The 17,215-nt window shown below is 51.7% G+C and overlaps 2 protein-coding genes and 1 pseudogene across 2 annotated transcripts in view; all 3 read left to right on the top strand.

The window, feature by feature from the left end:
- The window catches only part of Slc13a3 (solute carrier family 13 member 3), a 67,216-nt gene extending 62,931 nt beyond the window's left edge, over positions 1-4,285 (top strand). Inside the window, exons 12-13 of the mRNA XM_034496813.2 lie at positions 468-605; positions 2,687-4,285. Of these exons, the coding sequence (XP_034352704.1) occupies positions 468-605; positions 2,687-2,863 (315 nt within the window). The 3' untranslated portion in view covers positions 2,864-4,285. The remainder of the gene's footprint in view (positions 1-467; positions 606-2,686) is intronic.
- Positions 4,286-10,619: 6,334 nt separating this feature from the next.
- Ocstamp (osteoclast stimulatory transmembrane protein) lies at positions 10,620-15,336 on the top strand. The gene is given in 5 exon segments (XM_034495936.2): positions 10,620-10,807; positions 12,814-13,813; positions 14,683-15,005; positions 15,007-15,120; positions 15,122-15,336. Coding segments are annotated over 5 exon segments (1,560 nt in total). The 5' UTR covers positions 10,620-10,763; the 3' UTR covers positions 15,201-15,336.
- A 304-nt stretch (positions 15,337-15,640) lies between these two features.
- LOC117704506 (cytochrome c oxidase subunit 7C, mitochondrial pseudogene) lies at positions 15,641-15,992 on the top strand (annotated as a pseudogene).
- The last annotated feature ends 1,223 nt before the right edge of the window (positions 15,993-17,215 follow it).

Here is a 17,215-nt window from a genome sequence, read left to right as displayed (position 1 = left end):
GCTCCCTCAGCTCCAGCCAGGCCTTGACCAAAGGTGCCACGTGGCAGCTTCTAAGATGCCATAGATTACAGAAGGGCCAAGCCTGGTTATGTGAAACTATTGTTCTCAGCTTATGGCCCTGGACCAGCTCCAGCCTGGGCTCCTGGGAACATAAGAGAGATACAGTGTCTTGGGTCCCACTGAGACCCCTGGATCTGTTACTCTGGAGGAGCTGGGACCACAGGCTCAGGCATATGGGAAGGAGGGTTCTAAATAAGTTCCTTTGCCTGTTCCCTGGTCAAAGGCATTGTGGGTCTATCATCATTGACCTTAAATTCTTCCATTTCCCTAAAACTGCATGTCACATGTGTTGTGCATCCGTCTACATTTCTGTCTCTGTCCTTCTTCTCACATGGCTCTACAGTTCTGTCACTATGACACTCTCTTTCCAATGGTCTCGATTTCTCACTGGGACTCCTTCCGCCCAGGCCATCCGACTGCATGTGCACCCCTTGTACCTGATGATCCCAGGCACGGTCGGCTGCTCCTATGCCTTCATGCTGCCGGTCTCAACACCCCCCAACTCCATTGCCTTCTCCACTGGACACTTGCTGGTCAAAGACATGGTAAGTATGGGCCTTCCCAGCAGTGGGAAGAGGAGGCAAGAGGAGGGGTGGGTGACGGCCAGATACAGCCAGTATTGCCAGTCTGTTCCGTGCCCCATATGAATCTCCCCACTGAGAGCTGTCCTCCTCCTCGTCCCCTCATCCTCCTCTCCTTTCTCTCCTCCTCCCCCTTCCTCCCTCCCCCTCTTCCTCTATTTTTCTCTTCCTCTATACCAGTGGTTCTCAGCCTCCCTAATGTTTCAACCTTTTAATACAGTTCCTCATACTGTGGTGACCCCCTGCTCTTATAAGCTTATTCTCACTGCTACTTCATAACTGTAGTTTTGTTAGCTGTTAAGAATTATAACGTAAAACATCTGTATTTCCTGGTGGTCTTAGGCAACTCCTGTGAAAGGGTCATTCAACCCCCCAAGGGGTCGCAACCCACAGGTTGAGAATCACTGCTTTATGCTCCAGGGTTTTTTTTTTTTCTTCTGTCATTTCTTCCTTCTTTTCCTTTCTCCTCTTCCTCCTCCTCCTCTGCCTCTTCCTTCTCTGTCTCCTTCTTTTTCTCCTCCTCCTCTTCCTCTGTCCAAAACCACCATTACCCCATGCATCCTCGGCTCACACAGCTGAGGAAAGTCTACCAAAGCAGACATAAGACCCCCAACGTGACCCAGAAACACAGATTCCTGGGACTACAAATGCCACCATGTTTTAGTGTGCTAACAACTTCTCAGTTTCATAGTAACAGAAGAGAGAAAGTCATAAAGGGAAACAGAGGGAGAGAGTCAGGGAGAAGCTGAGGAAAGCATTCCCTCCTGGCCTCTTTCCTTAGTCGGGTTTGCCTAGTGTAATATGTGATCCGGCCACTGGAGGGCAGCACTGCAGGAGACGCAGCCGTCTCCTTCCTGGGAGGGTAGGTACTTTCTGTGGCTGGAGTCAAACTGGAAGAGTATTAAAAATAGTGTGAATTTCAGAATTTCTAAGTGAAAAAAAAATGATACAAGATGCCAGAGATTTAAATAGAACAATGACGTGGCCCGGACCGTGCTCCGTGAAAATGACTCACCAGCCTTGCAAAGAGCCATGGCCCTGTGGGGTTGGGGGTGGAGTGAGGCTCTCCAGGCAGACAGCACAGCACGTGAAAATGTCTGAAGTAGGGAAATGGCTTCACTCCATATCACCAGATGCACAGGATCAGGGGCTGCTGAGACTGGGTGGGTTCAGACAGGAATGGGGTTATTAGACGCAGGGCTGGGTCTGGGCTTTCAGAAAGCAGGTGCAAAGCAATCGAGATATTTCATTTTTGTGACCCTGGATGGCCTTGAACTTGCAAGCTTTCAAAAGCAAAAACAGCTGTCACCTCAATGAGGCAGAGATGGTTTATTCTGGAGTCAAATATAAGTGAACGTGACCCAGAAACACAGATTCCAGGGACTACAAATGCCACCATGTTTTAGTGTGCTAACAACTTCTCAGTTTCATAGTGACAGAAGAGAGAAAGTCATAAATCCAGGCACTTTTAAAATATGTTGGTAGAGACATCAGATAGGCAGGTTAGCTGTCATCCCAGCTCTTGGAAGTTGGAGGCAAGAAGATCAGGAATTCGAGGCCAACCTCAGCTACATGGTGAACTTGAGGCCAGCCTAGGCTACGAGTCCCTGTTTCAAAAAGAAAACACTTCCCTTAACTGTACCTCCAGTGTGTGTGTACTTGTACACACTTGTGCCTATGTACGCATGTGAACATGCATGTGTACCTGTGTCTACATGTGTGTGCTGAGTGTTGGGAGGGGTCTAGTGATCAACTAAGACTATTGGACAAGGCTTGCCTTTCTGTGTCTTGAGGGGAAATTGATAACTTTGTTGAAGTGGCCTTGTGGTTAATTGGCATAACCCATGGCCATCGTGTAGCCAGATGCCTGACACCTAGTGACCCTTAATGGAGGGAGTGTCACCTGCCCTGGGGGCCAGCCCAGGTCCTGGGAAGCATCTGTGGCCTATACTTGTGGCTGGCTCTAGTATGGCCAGCTATGCACTGCCAGCTGTTGGCTGGGCCAGCATCTTCCATCTGCTCAGCTCGCTCGGTCTCCACTGCAGGTGCGGACCGGCCTCCTGATGAACCTGATGGGCGTCCTGCTGCTCAGCCTGGCTATGAACACCTGGGCACAGACCATCTTCCAGCTGGGCACCTTCCCAGACTGGGCCAACACCCACGCTGCCAATGTCACCGCACTGCCACCCGCCTTGACCAACAACACAGTTCAAACCCTCTGAGCCCTGCTAGGGACTTCTTTTTCCAGCTGGGCCTCCCCCAGAGGACTGTTGCTGTCACTTGCTGCTAGGATCCTACAAGCTGATCAAGCCATTCTTTCCTGTGATCTGATAGGAGGCAGCAAGCAAGGGTGACCTCCAGTGGTTCACGGGGGCCACGGGCTCACTGTCTGCGGCACCTTCTCTTCCTTTCTCATGTGTTTCAAAGCCAGCCATCTCCTGCGCCCCGCTGTCTGTCGGAAAAGGCTTTTCTCCCCGAGCTGGTCTGTGGCCAGGGTGCAGGAAAGTCCACTTCAGTCATCAGGAACAAAGCTGAAATGGCATTTGTTTTGCACACCTGGGGTCGGGGGTATTGATGCTCATGGCCACCATTGGCTTTAGGTCTCTGGCGACATCACCACTCCAGAGACTGGAGTGGCTTTGTGACTGCAAAGCTCCAGGCCAGGTGTCACAGCTGTTCACAGCAGGCTGGATTCTGCCCTCTCTGTTTAACCACCTTCCTTGTGGATGATCCAGGCAGCTAGAGGTTGACTCCCATTGCCTGAGGCGGAGGGAGGACGCGGGTCTTCCTGGAGTCTCTCTGCTGTCTCCCCAGCCTCCCAAGCGGCACACCACGGGGGTTTGAGAAACCCCAGCTTACACATCCACCCAAGATGCTTGCAGTTCTTTTTCTTTCATTTGATTCTCTTAGGCCCTAGCTCTGGGTCAGCTCTGCTGGGCCCTTGGGAGAGGCTCTGTGGCTGCAGAGCTGTTTTTATCCCGACAACTGGGTCTGTCCTCCCTACTCCCACCCAACGTGATCAGTAAGTCTTATTTGCAGAGGCCGCGGTCTTCAGGGGTGAGAGAAAAAAACTGAAGGTCAGTGGACTCGAGTCCTCGGAGAAAACCAGGACAAAGTGTCTTAGGCCAGAACTATGCTGTAACATTGTAACAGTGTGACACTGTAACATTGTGCAGATGGAGACACCACCCCCCCACACACCCACACCCCTCCCAGGAAAGCCTTGCCCCAGAGGCTGAAGCTGGGAAGCAGACAATTGCTGTCCTTATTACCAGTAAAAGCCTCTAGCATTCTGTGAACAGCACAATGTGGGGACAGTGGGTGGCTCGGGACTCTGCTGACACCTGGGGGTGGAGCCATCACTTCCTCCAGAGGGTGGACATCCCAGGGATGGACACTTTATGATACAGCACAAGTGAGTTACAGTGTTTTCCCAGAGCAGTGGTGGAGGGGGCCCTGAGCTGGAGGTGACAAAGTAAAACTGAATCAGCTTCAGTATCCTCTGGGGCTGGATGGTGGTAGCCCTCAGGGAACAAGGAAGGGCATGTACAGAGAAGACCACGGCCTTGGGACCACAGGATTCATGATTTCTGATACTGCTGATCAAAAATGCACTCAAATAAAGAATGTTGGTCAATACTGGATATGATGACTCTTGGCCTTTCAGAATGAAACCCCAGATTCATGGTCACGACTTCTGCAAATCTGACCTCCAACTTCCCTTCCTGCACCGTCTCCCCTCTGCACACTTCCTGAGCTCTGGGATGCTGTGGTGTCTATTCCCCTCCTCAGCCTATACAGTAGAAACAACAAAAGCCATTCTCTGACTCCCTGACGTAACTCAGAAGTCTGGACCAGGTTCCGGCACACTGCCAGTGCTCAGCGAATACTTGACCCATGAACTGATGGCCGGTGTGAACGTGACCTCCGTTCTTTCTTTATGCCTCCCCTTGGTCTATTCAGCAGGCACTTAGCCTGTGATGCGCTGTTTCAAATGTAGCAGAGGGAACAGGCGGTGGGACGTATATACGACAGTCACCATTTAAATGGCCACATGACACGGTGACTCAGACTGTGGGCTTTGGGTGGGCTTCTCTGAGGAAGTGGCATTGGGTTGACGTTGAACACAATGGCTGGGCACTCATGGTTCTGTGGAAATGAGAATAATGGGGGTGGTGCGGAGTCCAGAGGAGGAGTGACAGTGTGGAACAGTGGTTCTGGGCTGTCAATGGGGTTTTTGAATGGCCAGCTTCTGTCCCGTCTAGCTGGTGGCAGCTATCTTCACCTTTCTCAGGACCATCACTGGTCCTTTTACTAACTGCCTGTCTATCCTCAGCAAAAGAAACCTGAGGCAAGAAGAGGCACTCACCATGATGGCGTGGGAACTGGAGAGACTGAGTCACAGGGAACACACTAAGGCTCCCCTGGAGCCTGCCAAGAGTGCCAAAGGTCAGAAAGGACAAACAAGCCAATCCCAGTCTTATTTGTCAAATCTGAAGATGCCCAATAACCAACTGAAACTGCAGCCTTGGGACAGATTTGTTGGCTCACATCACTGTGTCTGGGCAGAGCTCTGTGGAGGCCCCAGCGTCCCAATAACCCAATACCTCCAAGAACACAAGCAAAGGTCCCTTGGTGTTGCTTGGGGCTCGCTAAACATGATAGCAGGGTTGTAGAACTTGGCTGGGGCTGGAATGTTCTCAGTGTTCACTGACTCTCTGGGGTCTGTCTTCAGGTGGCTTCCCGGGTCCCAGCCTGGACCTTGGTAAGCCATTGGGGTCTTGTGTGAGATGGTCCATTCTGGTTTAGTTAATGGTTTTGGCCTGTGGCGAAACAGTGGATGGTAAAATCTCAGATGGTGTGGCTACTGCATCTCACTGATGGGAAAATGGAAGGAAGATGGTGTTTCTGGGCTGGGCTCACAGCTGTGGAGACTTGGTGAGTCCCACACCTGATGGGATGGGGAGTGGGGGACTGGCAAGCTGGGGTGCAGTACTTAGGGCAGACGGGATCAGAAGATGCCACCTGCTGTAGACCAGGCCCACCCCTTCTATCCAGGCCTCTTTTTCTCTGATTAGATCAGGCCCACCCCTTCTATCCAGGCCTCTTTTTCTCTGATTAGACTAGGCCCACCCCTTCTATCCAGGCCTCTTTTTCTCTGATTAGACTAGGCCCACCCCATAGTCTGAGGCTCATCACCTTTACTTCAAACCCATTGGCCTAAATGCTAATCTAATAAAAAACTACCTCACAGAAACATCCATAATGTTGACCCATCACTGGCACCATGGCTTGGCCAAGTTGGCACACACACATGTCCCACCAACAGAAACACAGAGCCTTCCATGCGGTCTTTTCAGGTCAGCCCCGGGGATGGGAGGGAAGGGGTGGGGCATCTGGAAGGAACGGGACCTCGTAGTCATGGCGCATGGCTCTCCCTGTCAGAGCGGCCCACGGCCCCACAGCCAAGGCTTCCTTTTCCTTCTCTTAGCTGCCAGTCCGGCAATTGTCACTAAACTGCAATATCAGGAGTGCCATCTAAGAATCTGGGGTTCTATATCTCTTGAGACACAAAAAACCAAGCTGCGTGTGGTGATGCACACTGGTCGTCTTATGGCTTAGTACACTGAAGCAGGACAATCGGAGTTACCCATGACAGGGTAGCCTGGGCTACAGATAGAAGCAAATGAAATAGCACCAACAATTAGCAGCTGAGTAGCTCATGTAGGAGTCAAAGTGTAAACAGCACTCTCACTCCAGACTCCACCTGTCCTGGCTGTCCTACACTGTCACCACAGGCCCCACCTGTCCTGGCTGTCCTACACTGTCACCCCAGACCCCACCTGTCCTGGCTGTCCTACACTGTCACCACAGGCCCCACCTGTCCTGGCTGTCCTACACTGTCACCCCAGACCCCACCTGTCCTGGCTGTCCTACACTCTCACCCCACAGACCCACCTGTCCTGGCTGTCCTACACTGTCACCACAGATCCCACCTGTCCTGGCTGTCCTACACTGTCACCCCAGGCCCCACCTGTCCTGGCTGTCCTACACTGTCACCACAGGCCCCACCTGTTCTGACTGTCCTACACTCTCACCCCAGACCCCACCTGTCCTGGCTGTCCTACACTCTCACCCCACACCCCACCTGTCCTGGCTGTCCTAAACTGTCACCCCAGACCCCACCTGTCCTGGCTGTCTACACTGTCACCACAGGCCCCACCTGTCCTGACTGTCCTACACTGTCACCACAGGCCCCACCTGTCCTGACTGTCTACACTCTCACCCCAGACCCCACCTGTCCTGGCTGTCTACACTCTCACCACAGACCCACCTGTCCTGCCTGTCCTACACTGTTACCCCAGGCCCCACCTGTCCTGGCTGTCCTAAACTGTCACCCCAGGCCTCATCTGTCCTGGCTGTCCTACACTGTCACCCCAGACCCCACCTGTCCTGGCTGTCCTACACTGTCACCCCAGGCCTCACCTGTCCTGGCTGTCCTACACTCTCACCCCACACCCCACCTGTCCTGGCTGTCCTACACTGTCACCCCAGATCCCACCTGTCCTGGCTGTCCTACACTGTCACCCCAGGCCTCATCTGTCCTGGCTGTCCTACACTGTCACCACACACCCCACCTGTCCTGGCTGTCCTACACTGTCACCCCAGGCCCCACCTGTCCTGGCTGTCCTACACTCTCACCCCACACCCCACCTGTCCTGGCTGTCCTACACTGTCACCACAGATCCCACCTGTCCTGGCTGTCCTATACTGTCACCCCAGGCCCCACCTGTCCTGGCTGTCTACACTCTCACTCCAGACCCCATCTGTCCTGGCTGTCCTACACTGTCACCCCAGGCCCCACCTGTCCTGGCTGTCCTACACTCTCACCCCACACCCCACCTGTCCTGGCTGTCCTATGCTGACTCTGCTTTCCACTGAGCCATCTTCCTGACCTGTGGAGGAATATGACCTCGAGCTCCACCCCCACCCCACACAGCCTGAGCTGGAAGGTCTGTCTCCGCTCTAGTGGTCACAGGGCTCTAGCTGCCCTGAGCAACACTGCCCACAGCACGTCCTCAAGTGGCAGAGGCGATCGCCATTTTTCCCACCTAACGTTTGGGCCATGCATGGCATGAGCGACTCCCCGCAGACACTTGCCATGACATAAAAATCAATGTAAATTATCCCATTATGCTTTTGTGTATTTCTTACATATTAAACAGATCATATCTGGGATATATTCAATGGGACAAATATTTTATTAAAAATAGATTTCAGGGCAGGCAAGATGGCCTACCCTGCAAGTGGGTAAAGGTCCTTGCTGCCAAGCTTGCTGACCCTGAGTTCAATCTCTAGGACCCCCTGTGGAAAGAAAGAACTAACTCTTAAGATTGACCTCTGGCTTACACACACACACACACACACACACACACACACACACACACATACACACACATACATACACATACATGCACACACACATACATACACATACATGCATACACATACACACACATACACACACATACACATACATGCACACACATACACACACATGTGCACACACACACATACACATACATACACACACATGCACACACACACGCATACATACACACACATGCACTCACACACACACAAATAAACATTAACAACATGTTTTTCAGTTTTAATGTCATTGCTAGAAACTTCTATGGCTCCTGCCGACAGCTCCCACTCTGTTTCTGTTAGGTTCTCGGGTAAGATGTGTATGTGTGTTTGTGTGTCCACATTTGTTTGTTTATGGTTGCACTAATCTGAGTGCCTTCAGAGGCTCACTGAACCCTGAGGTGCCCTTCAGCCAGGCTAGCCTGCCAGCAAGCTCCGGAAACTCCACCCCCATGCCCTGTTTCCACCTCCCCAGGGCTGGGACCGTGAGTGCCCGCCATCACAGTTAGTTTTCCCCTGTGGATTTAGGGGCTCATGCCTCACAGTATGAGGCATCTCCACAGCCTGCCTGTAAGGTTTCAGCCACCTCAGCATTGTCAGCCAGGAGAACTGCGGCCACCTTCTCATCTCATCCTTGCTAAAGAGCACAGGGAGAGACACTAGCACACTGTGGGACTGTGAGCCAAGTGGCCCTGGGAACAGCTAACGACTCCCTACTTCCTCTTTGTCTCGTGGTTCTGATTCCCTCAAGATTAAATTCCCACCCCCAGCCCAGCTCCGTTGACTTCTGGTGACTCAGAAATCCTTCCAAATGCTGTGGGCCTTGAGGTCAGATCAGCCTGGCCTGAGTAGAGGTGGCTTCCCACATGTGCTAAGAGAACCCCAAAATATCTCCTGCCCTTTCCCTCGCCAGGCCCTGAGTTCCAGCTCTCTGTCAGCCACCCGAGGCTTCCCCGAATGGCCTCTGTTTCCTAACCAACCAGCTACAGAGCTGGGCAAAGGCTGGCCAGGGTTTATGGGTTGCAGTCTCAAGCTGGAGAGGGAATGGGGAGGGGAAAAGGGGGACAGGGAATGGTATGGAGGATATCTGGTCTGAGCAGTCAGGTCTGAGCATCCTGGAGCCCACATAGGCAAGGCTATAACTCAGATGGGAGGGCTTATGACATGAACATTTATGTACCACCTGCTGAATACCCATGGAGAAGGTGCTGTCACCTGTGAAGCAGAGCACACAGATGGAGAGGGACAGTGTCTTGGCCAAAGTCATACAGCGAAGTAGACTGAAAACTCTCATTTGCATTTAGATCTGTGACCTCTAGGCCAGGGCTGCTACAGAAGCCTGCTAAATAGCCTAGCAGCCCACTAGACAGCAGAGAACCCAAGCCTCTGTGTGTGTGTGTGTGTGTGTGTGTGTGTGTGTGTGTGTGTGTGTGTGAGAGAGAGAGAGAGAGAGAGAGAGAGAGAGAGAGAGAGAGAGAGAATGTATGTGTGACAGAGAGTGTGTATGAGTGTGTGTGAGAGAGTGTGTGTGAGTGTGTGTGAGAGAGTAAGAGTGTGTGTGTGTGTGTGTGTGTATGTGTGTGTGTGTGAGATGGAGGGAGAGAGAGAGAGAGAGAGAGTCCTCCCTCCCTCCCTCCCTTTTCCCTTTCTGCCTTCTCTGTTTTGTTTCCTTCTTTCCTGTCTTTAAAACTTTGTTCATTTTCCCACCACAGTGTGAGTGTCCCATTGGGCTACCCGGGCAGTGTGCTGCCAACTCTAGGAGAGCAGCTGTTTCACAAGGGTGCCCGGTAAGGCGTGAGAGCTGACTGCTTCTGGGCTCTACTGTGCGCCAAGATTTTGCTTGGGGTGGGGGGTGGGAAGCTGTCACCTGTGAAGGCTCCTGGCCCATAGTCCTCTGTGGGTCTGGTCGCAGGTGTCTCATTTAATTATGTACTATGTGAGGCCACTTCCCCATGGCCCAGCATGATATCCTTATAAGGAAGAATGGCTGGCAATTTGAATCTTGTCAACTGTGTTTCTTACTTAGCAGGGAGCCCAACCCACAGTGAAAGAGGCCTCTTGGAGACAGAGTCCTAGGGTAGACAGTCATGGGGACTGGTGCTGGGGAGAAGTCTCTACATGCCAGGTGGGAATGGGCTTCAAGAATGGCCTGGAATTACACCTTCAGGGCAATCACTACAGGGACATGTGCAGTTATTGAGCACCTACTGTTTTCCATGCAGGCTGCATTTATTATCCCCTTTCCATGGCTGTGCACCATGGCTAAGAACAACACAGTGTGGCCTTAGTAGGGGTCAGTCCATGTGGGTCCCTGTATTCCCCTGTGAGTTCTCATCCCCAGAATCAGGGATTAGGAAGGGGGACAGAGGAAGCAAAGTGGAGTTCTTAGTCTAGTGTTACTGTTGGTGAGCCATATGGTTTCTCTGAGCCTCAATTTCTTCCTCTGTGAAATGGGCTAGTTTTACTTTCCTGTCCTCAGAGTCACAGGCACTGCTTTGAAAGTGTGTTTCTCTCCTCCCACCCTGGCTACTCCAGCCCCCAGGAGGTGGGGCCCGGGCAGGGAAGGATGAGGCAGCCAGGAGGATCTGATTGACCGGAAGAAAGGAGAAGGGGACAGGACTCTCCCTATCCCTACACTTCCTCTTCACCTGCTGTGGCTGCCGCAGCAGCTGCCTGAACACCTCAGAGACCATGAGGAACAGCAGGGGAGCCACGGAACACCTCATCGGCTTGGGGTACGTCTGGGGATTGGGACACAAAGGCTACACAGCAAAAGTCAGCAGCCCACTGACAGGGGGTGCGAGATCAGTGAATCCTCACCTTTCTGGGACCTCGCAGGGTAGAAATAACAGCAATGGCTAGCAGGCTGTGTGGGAACTGAATGAGAGGGCGTGTGCAGAGGGTGCCGTTCAGAGTGGGAGCACCCCCTGCCTCGGCTCACTGAGTACCTGACATGGCTTACAGTTCTTAAAAGCATTTATGCTACTTGCTATTGCTTTAGCAGTTCCATGTCCTGAAACTAATCATACTGTGTGTTAGAGCGGTGTGTAGTCCCACCCCTAAATGTTCTGGGAGTCGGGAGGGGGTGGCAGGAAGGGGTACAGGTGCTGAAGACTTGTGAGTGTGCAGTAGTGACAAGCACCAGTAGGGGGCGCACTCGTCCTGCTGACCCGCAGGCAATGGATGTCTGGCTCCATCCAGCCGTCAGCAGTGATAAAACGTCCTTGTTTCATATCTGACCTCTGAAGCCAGCCACTTTGTAGTCTCCCCTCTGCTGTAAGTGGGGTAACTAGTGTGAGCACCTAGGAAGCCAGAGTCTATCCCCTTCTGCTGTGTCTCCAATGCTGAGCTCACAGCAGTTGCTGAATTTTGGTTGAGGGCTAGAGAGGGTAAAATGCCTACTGTACAAGAACCTGATTGGATCCCTGAACTCTGTACAAGAACCTGATTGGATCCCAGAACTCACGTGAAGAAAGCAAGGTGTGAGAGAATGTGCTGGCTCTTCCAGCGTTGGAGAAGTGGAGACAGCCCCCTGGGGCTTCCTGGCCAGCCAGTCTAGTCAAATTGGTGAACACAAGGCCCGTGAGACATCTCAGTCAGTATAAGAGTACCCGATAGCAAGGGCAGCAACCCGAGTTCAATCCTTAGGGCCCACGTGATGAAAGGAGAGAAGCAGATCCTAGAGGTAGCTCATCCGGTGACTCTTGCGAGTTGTCCTCTGACTTCTACACACACACACACACACACACACACACACACACAGACAAATACACACACACATACATACACACACACACACACACACACACACACATATACAGAGGGGCATGCAAGCATGAACCCACAAAATGAAAATGTAATAGAAAAATTGAGGTGGAGAATGAAAGATGTTAGCATGTAGGCATAAATGTGTAAGACACAATCAATCAATCAATCAATCATCAATCAATCAATCAATCAATCAACAAGCAAACGTTAGTTTGATGACTAATTTGAGGCCGGTTGACAAGCAAAGGTCCCAAGAGGCCAACTGGGCAGTCTCCTTGTCTGTAAATGATGGGCGGGGACACTGGGCTCTAAGGAAGAACGTGAACAGGCCTAACAGTGAGGTACACAGACTGTGCGTATGGGTGTGAGTGTGTGTGAAATTATGCCTCCTCACTCTCTTGCTACACTCTTTCTTTTCTTCTTTCTTTCTTTCTTTCTTTCTTTCTTTCTTTCTTTTTTTCTTTCTTTCTTTCTTTCTTGACAGGGTTTCTCTGTGTAGCCCTGGCTGTCCTGGAACTCACTCTGTAGACCAGGCTGGCCTCGAACTCAGAAATCCATCTGCCTCTGCCTCCCAAGTGCTGAGAGTAAAGGCGTGCGCCACCACCGCCTGGCTCTTGCTACATTCTTTATTTCATCCAGGTTCACTCTCTCTCCACAGTTTACCTGCTGCTCCCCAACCTGCAATCATGGCATCCGTCCAGATACTTAGCCCCACATGCTCAAGTATTCCACAGACTTTGGGCTGTTGACTGACAACCCTGTAAAGACTTCCTGGGGAAGGCTGTGATTGGTTCGGTTCGCGTTATCCTCCCCTCCCCCCCTCCCCCCCATAGATGAAGTACCTCTGATTGGTCCATCTGGAAAGTGTGCGGGTTCCAGCGGCTATGCGAGGAGTCTAGTAGCAGCCTGGTTGGTGGGATAGAGGATGAACACACCTTCTTGACAGATGGCTCCCGTATTTCGTTGTATACAGGTGGAAGTTCTGGCGCTTGGGGATCTGCAAGGCAGCTGTTCCACTGCAGGCTGCCTGGAACGCCTTCTCCCAGCCTGTCCCAGCCAGCTGGAAGGAACTACTGACCCAGCTTCTCCTATGTGTTTCCTTGGCCAGTCTTACCGCCGGCCTGCTTCATCACTGGCTGGTCTCTTTGCAGCTTTATCCTCTGGGACCCCCTGCCTTGGTGACCGCTCTCTGTGGTCTCTTCGTCTTCCTGAGCCTGGGCCTGGTGCCCCCCATCCGCTGCCTGTTTGCACTCAGTGTGCCTACCCTGGGCTCCGAGCAGGGTCGCCGCTTGCTCCTGTCCTACAGTGCAGCCAACCTGGCTGTCGCTGTGGTGCCAAACGTCTTAGCTAATGTACGTGCAGCTGGGCGAGTGCTGAGCTGTGTTACTGAGGGCTCTTTGGAGAGTCTGCTTAATACCACTTACCAGTTGCACCAGGCAGCCAAGGAACTGGGCCCAGCCGGCCAAGCAGTCAGCCGGAGCCTGACATTTGAGGCCGAGGGCAATGGCTCAGCCTTTCGCCTTCACATGCGCACGGTCGCTCAGCAGATCCTGGAAGACTTCTCTGGCCTGGAGTTCCTGGCTCAGGCAGCACTGGGCACGCAGCGGGTGGTCGCCGGGTTGTTCCTGCTGGGCCTCCTGGGCGAATCGGCCTGGTACCTTCACCGCTACCTCACTGACCTGCGCTTCGACAATATCTATGCGACTCGGCAGCTGGTTCGGCAGCTGGCCCAGGCTGGTGCCACACGTCTGCTGACCTCTCCGCCTCCGTGGCTGCTCCAAACAGCCCAGCCTAAGCTGTCACAGGAAGAGCTGCTGAGTTGTCTCCTAAGGCTGGGGCTCCTGGCACTGCTCCTAGTAGCCACAGCTGTGACAGTGGCCTCAGACTATGGGGCCTTCCTCTTGGCACAAGCAGCTGTAGCCTGGGCTCAGAAGTTACCCACTGTCCCAATCACACTCACAGTCAAATATGATGTAAGTGCACCGGGGGAGGGGGGAATATTCTTGGAATAGTCAGGTGGGAGGGGTCTGTCGGTCCTGGGATTTCTGTCTATATTTGCTTGATTCAGAGTCATCATCCCTGGGTATGCCTAGGAGTCTGGCAGACAGATGTGGAGACATGAGGTACAAGAAAGCAGAGAAGTGGACTACAGGAAGGGGCCAGGGCTACGTACAGCCCACCACCCCCAGTGATTGCTTCCTCCAGCTGGGCCTCATCTCCTAACTTTGTACCTCCTTCCAACAAGGCCTTTGTGTTGTAGACCCATCAATAGATCCCGGATTAGTACAGAGCCCCCATGCCCTAATTCTCCCTGAAAACACCCTCAGAGACCCACCCAGAGGTGGACATTGCTAATATCTTGGGTATTTCTCAATCCCGTTAACAAGACCACCAATACCATAAGCACTGATAGGTGGAGCTTTTTTCTTCTTTTGGACAGGGTTTCACGATGTAGTTCTGAGTAACCTGGGATTTGATAATGCCCAACAGGCTGCCCTCCAAATCCACAGAGATCCATCTGCCTCTGCCTCTGCCTCCTGAAGGCTGAGATGAGAGGCGTGGAGCACCACTCCTGGTGCGCGTTATTGGGTAGAAGCCAGAGCTTTCCCGGTGCTAGGCAGTCACTCCGCCCTCTGGGCCATTGATACATCTCCAGTTTAATTAGTTTTCTCTAAAAATACTTTGCTCAGTGGTAGTAAGAGTAACGGAGTTAAGGTTTGTGTGGTGCCGCTTTAATGGCTACTGAGTCTCAGTTGCCCCTCCTTCGACCCATTCTGTAGGTGACAGGGATAAGGAATGGCCTGAGAGCTCCTCTGACCTAATTCTTTTCTCTGTTTTGAAGGCCTCATATAAGGTCCTGGACTTCATCCTCTTCGTCCTCAACCAGCCTCCGGTGGAGAGCGTGTTTGCCTCGGTGCAGCGCTCCTTCCAGTGGGAGCTGCGCTTCACGTCCCAAGACTGCCATCTGCCGCAGGCTCAACCTCCGCGTGTCACTGCTGCGCTAGTTGCGGGCGCCCTGCAGCTGCTAGCGGGCGCCACCTTGGTGCTGCAGGCCTACGCCTGGCGCCTGCGGCACGCCATCGCAGCCTCCTTCTTCCCGGCCCAGGAGGCCAGGAGACTTAGCCACTTGCAGGCTCGGCTCCAGAGGAGACTCGACCGGAGTGACCACCTGGACAGACACGCGGGCATTATGGGCACCCGGGGACCCAGAAAGCCTGGACAGGGGACAAGGGCTCTGGAGTCACATGGACCTCAGTCACATGACTCCCTTTCGTCCTCCGTATGACCTTGAGTAGGTCATTGAATGTCTGGGAGCTTCAGTTTCTGTATCTACATAATGATCGTACATGGCGACAATGATCTGCTTTTCACGTGGGATGTGCGTGAAATCGTGCCGAGTGGAAGGCCGGGAAGAGTCGGGAAGGCGCGCGTGCAGTAAAGAGGACTGGAAGTTTGGGAAGACCAGACAGCCCAGTTCCTTCCCGTTAGATGGAGATAGCCCTGGTAACATCTTCGTGGGGATTCTGCAAGTGGATTCACCTCAGCACTCCTCCAACTTAGCCTTACAAGCGTTTGAGAATTTACGTTAATCTGAAAGTTTGGTCTTATAAATGAGCATATTAAATAGAAGAGTAAACGGGTTTGCTCTTTCCTGCTCCTTTGGGGACCTTTCCATCGAGACTTCTCACATTTAGTAAATAAAAATACAAGATGCCCTACCCAATTTTGAGTTTCGGAGAAGGGACATATTTGCTTAGTGATCCTTGGCTATCACTTGGTTAGCCATGTGCGACCTTGAGTTCCCCATAGTAAAACCATTGGTTTAAAAACACAAATCCCGAGCAAGGTCGTGAAGAAAGGAGAGTGAGGTGGTACGGCCATTTCTTCCACCTTCCGTTTCTGCATTCCTCGCAGAACTTCCAACAGCTGCATGTTGGGCCAGAGAATCCAGAGGTTCACCACCTCCGTGGTCCCTCACAGCCGCTATAAGGAGGGGCTGGGGAAGAATTTGCCAGTTTCGGTGGAAAACAAATGGCAGTTACTGGTTATGATGACTGTGTACTTTGCCGCTCCTTTCTTCATAGTAAGGCACTAGCTACTTAAAAAAAAAAAAAAAAAAAAAAGGGACATTTAATTCATCCCTTTAACAGAATGAAGGAAGTTTAAGAAATGTGATCTGAAACTTGGATTAAACCCTTGAACTCTTATACTAGAAACAAATTGTAAATAAACTAATGACTTAAAAAAAATAAAAACACAAATCCCAGCCGTTCAGTTTTACCAAATGAAGACTCAGGACCCAGTTGTGTGGTGAAAGCCTGCTAGCTCAGAGACAGAGAAAGCACCCAGCTGACCTTCCTACTCCATGAGATCCCAGAAGGAAAGAGCTCTTTCTCTGTCTCCATGCTGTCCTAAATGCCCTTCAGTTTAGACTTGGGCTCCCATCCTGTCAGCTGGTTGCTTGCCCTCCCTCTTCACCTAGAGTTGACTTTATGTAGCTCTTGCATTAAAAGGTGTATGCCAAGGCTGAGCCACACCACAACTGTTTGTTTACAGAAAACAGAAAACTCTAGGACCAAAGACTGAGCCACTATTAGAAACATTTTTACAGTTCACAGTCTCCAGGTTCACGGTGTGATCAAATATCCTGCAACATAAAAAAAAAAACAATAATAATGATGATGATAAAAATAACAAACTTCAAATTCTTGATTGACCTTTGGGATCGGTACATCAGGCAACACCGCATTAGGTAAAGAGACTCAAGTGTTCTAAAGACTGAAGGAAGGAGTTGGCTTTGTGGAGGGGAAGGGCTGAGGAAAGCAGAGCAGGAAGCGTAAGAAGCATTAGCCCCAAAGCCTGTATAACTCTTGTGAAACACAAGGCTCACACTTATTTTCAGAACATCAGTACCGCAAACACACAGGTGATGAACCACGTCACTATGACTGTGGCTCCAACGGATTCTTTGGCATCTGTGGTAAAGAATGCTCCCCCTCCCCCTTACACCCATATATTTGAATACTTGGTCCCCGCTTGGTGGAACTGTTTGGGAAGGATTAGAGGGCGTGGCCTTATCGGAGGAGCTGTGTTGCTGGGAGTGGCCTTTGCGTATCAAAGCCTCTCAGCATTTCCAGTTAGCTTTCTGCCTTATGGTTGTGTCTTCAGATATGAGCTCTCAGCTACTATCCCAGCACCTTGCCTGCCCGCTGCCATGCTCTTCCTCGTGATGGTCACAGACCCTAACCCTTTGGGACTTTACGTTCCAGATGGACTTTCTTCTATAAATTGCCTTGGCCGTGGCATTTTGTCACAGCAATAAAAAGTAACTAGGATAATATCTTTTCTTTCTTTTCTCTTTGCTTGTTTTATCC

This window comes from Arvicanthis niloticus, chromosome 2 (genome assembly GCF_011762505.2).
Source record: "Arvicanthis niloticus isolate mArvNil1 chromosome 2, mArvNil1.pat.X, whole genome shotgun sequence".
Lineage (NCBI taxonomy): Eukaryota > Metazoa > Chordata > Mammalia > Rodentia > Muridae > Arvicanthis > Arvicanthis niloticus.
The sequence above is the reverse complement of the archived record's forward strand: the minus strand, read 5'-3'. Positions and strand labels throughout refer to the sequence as shown.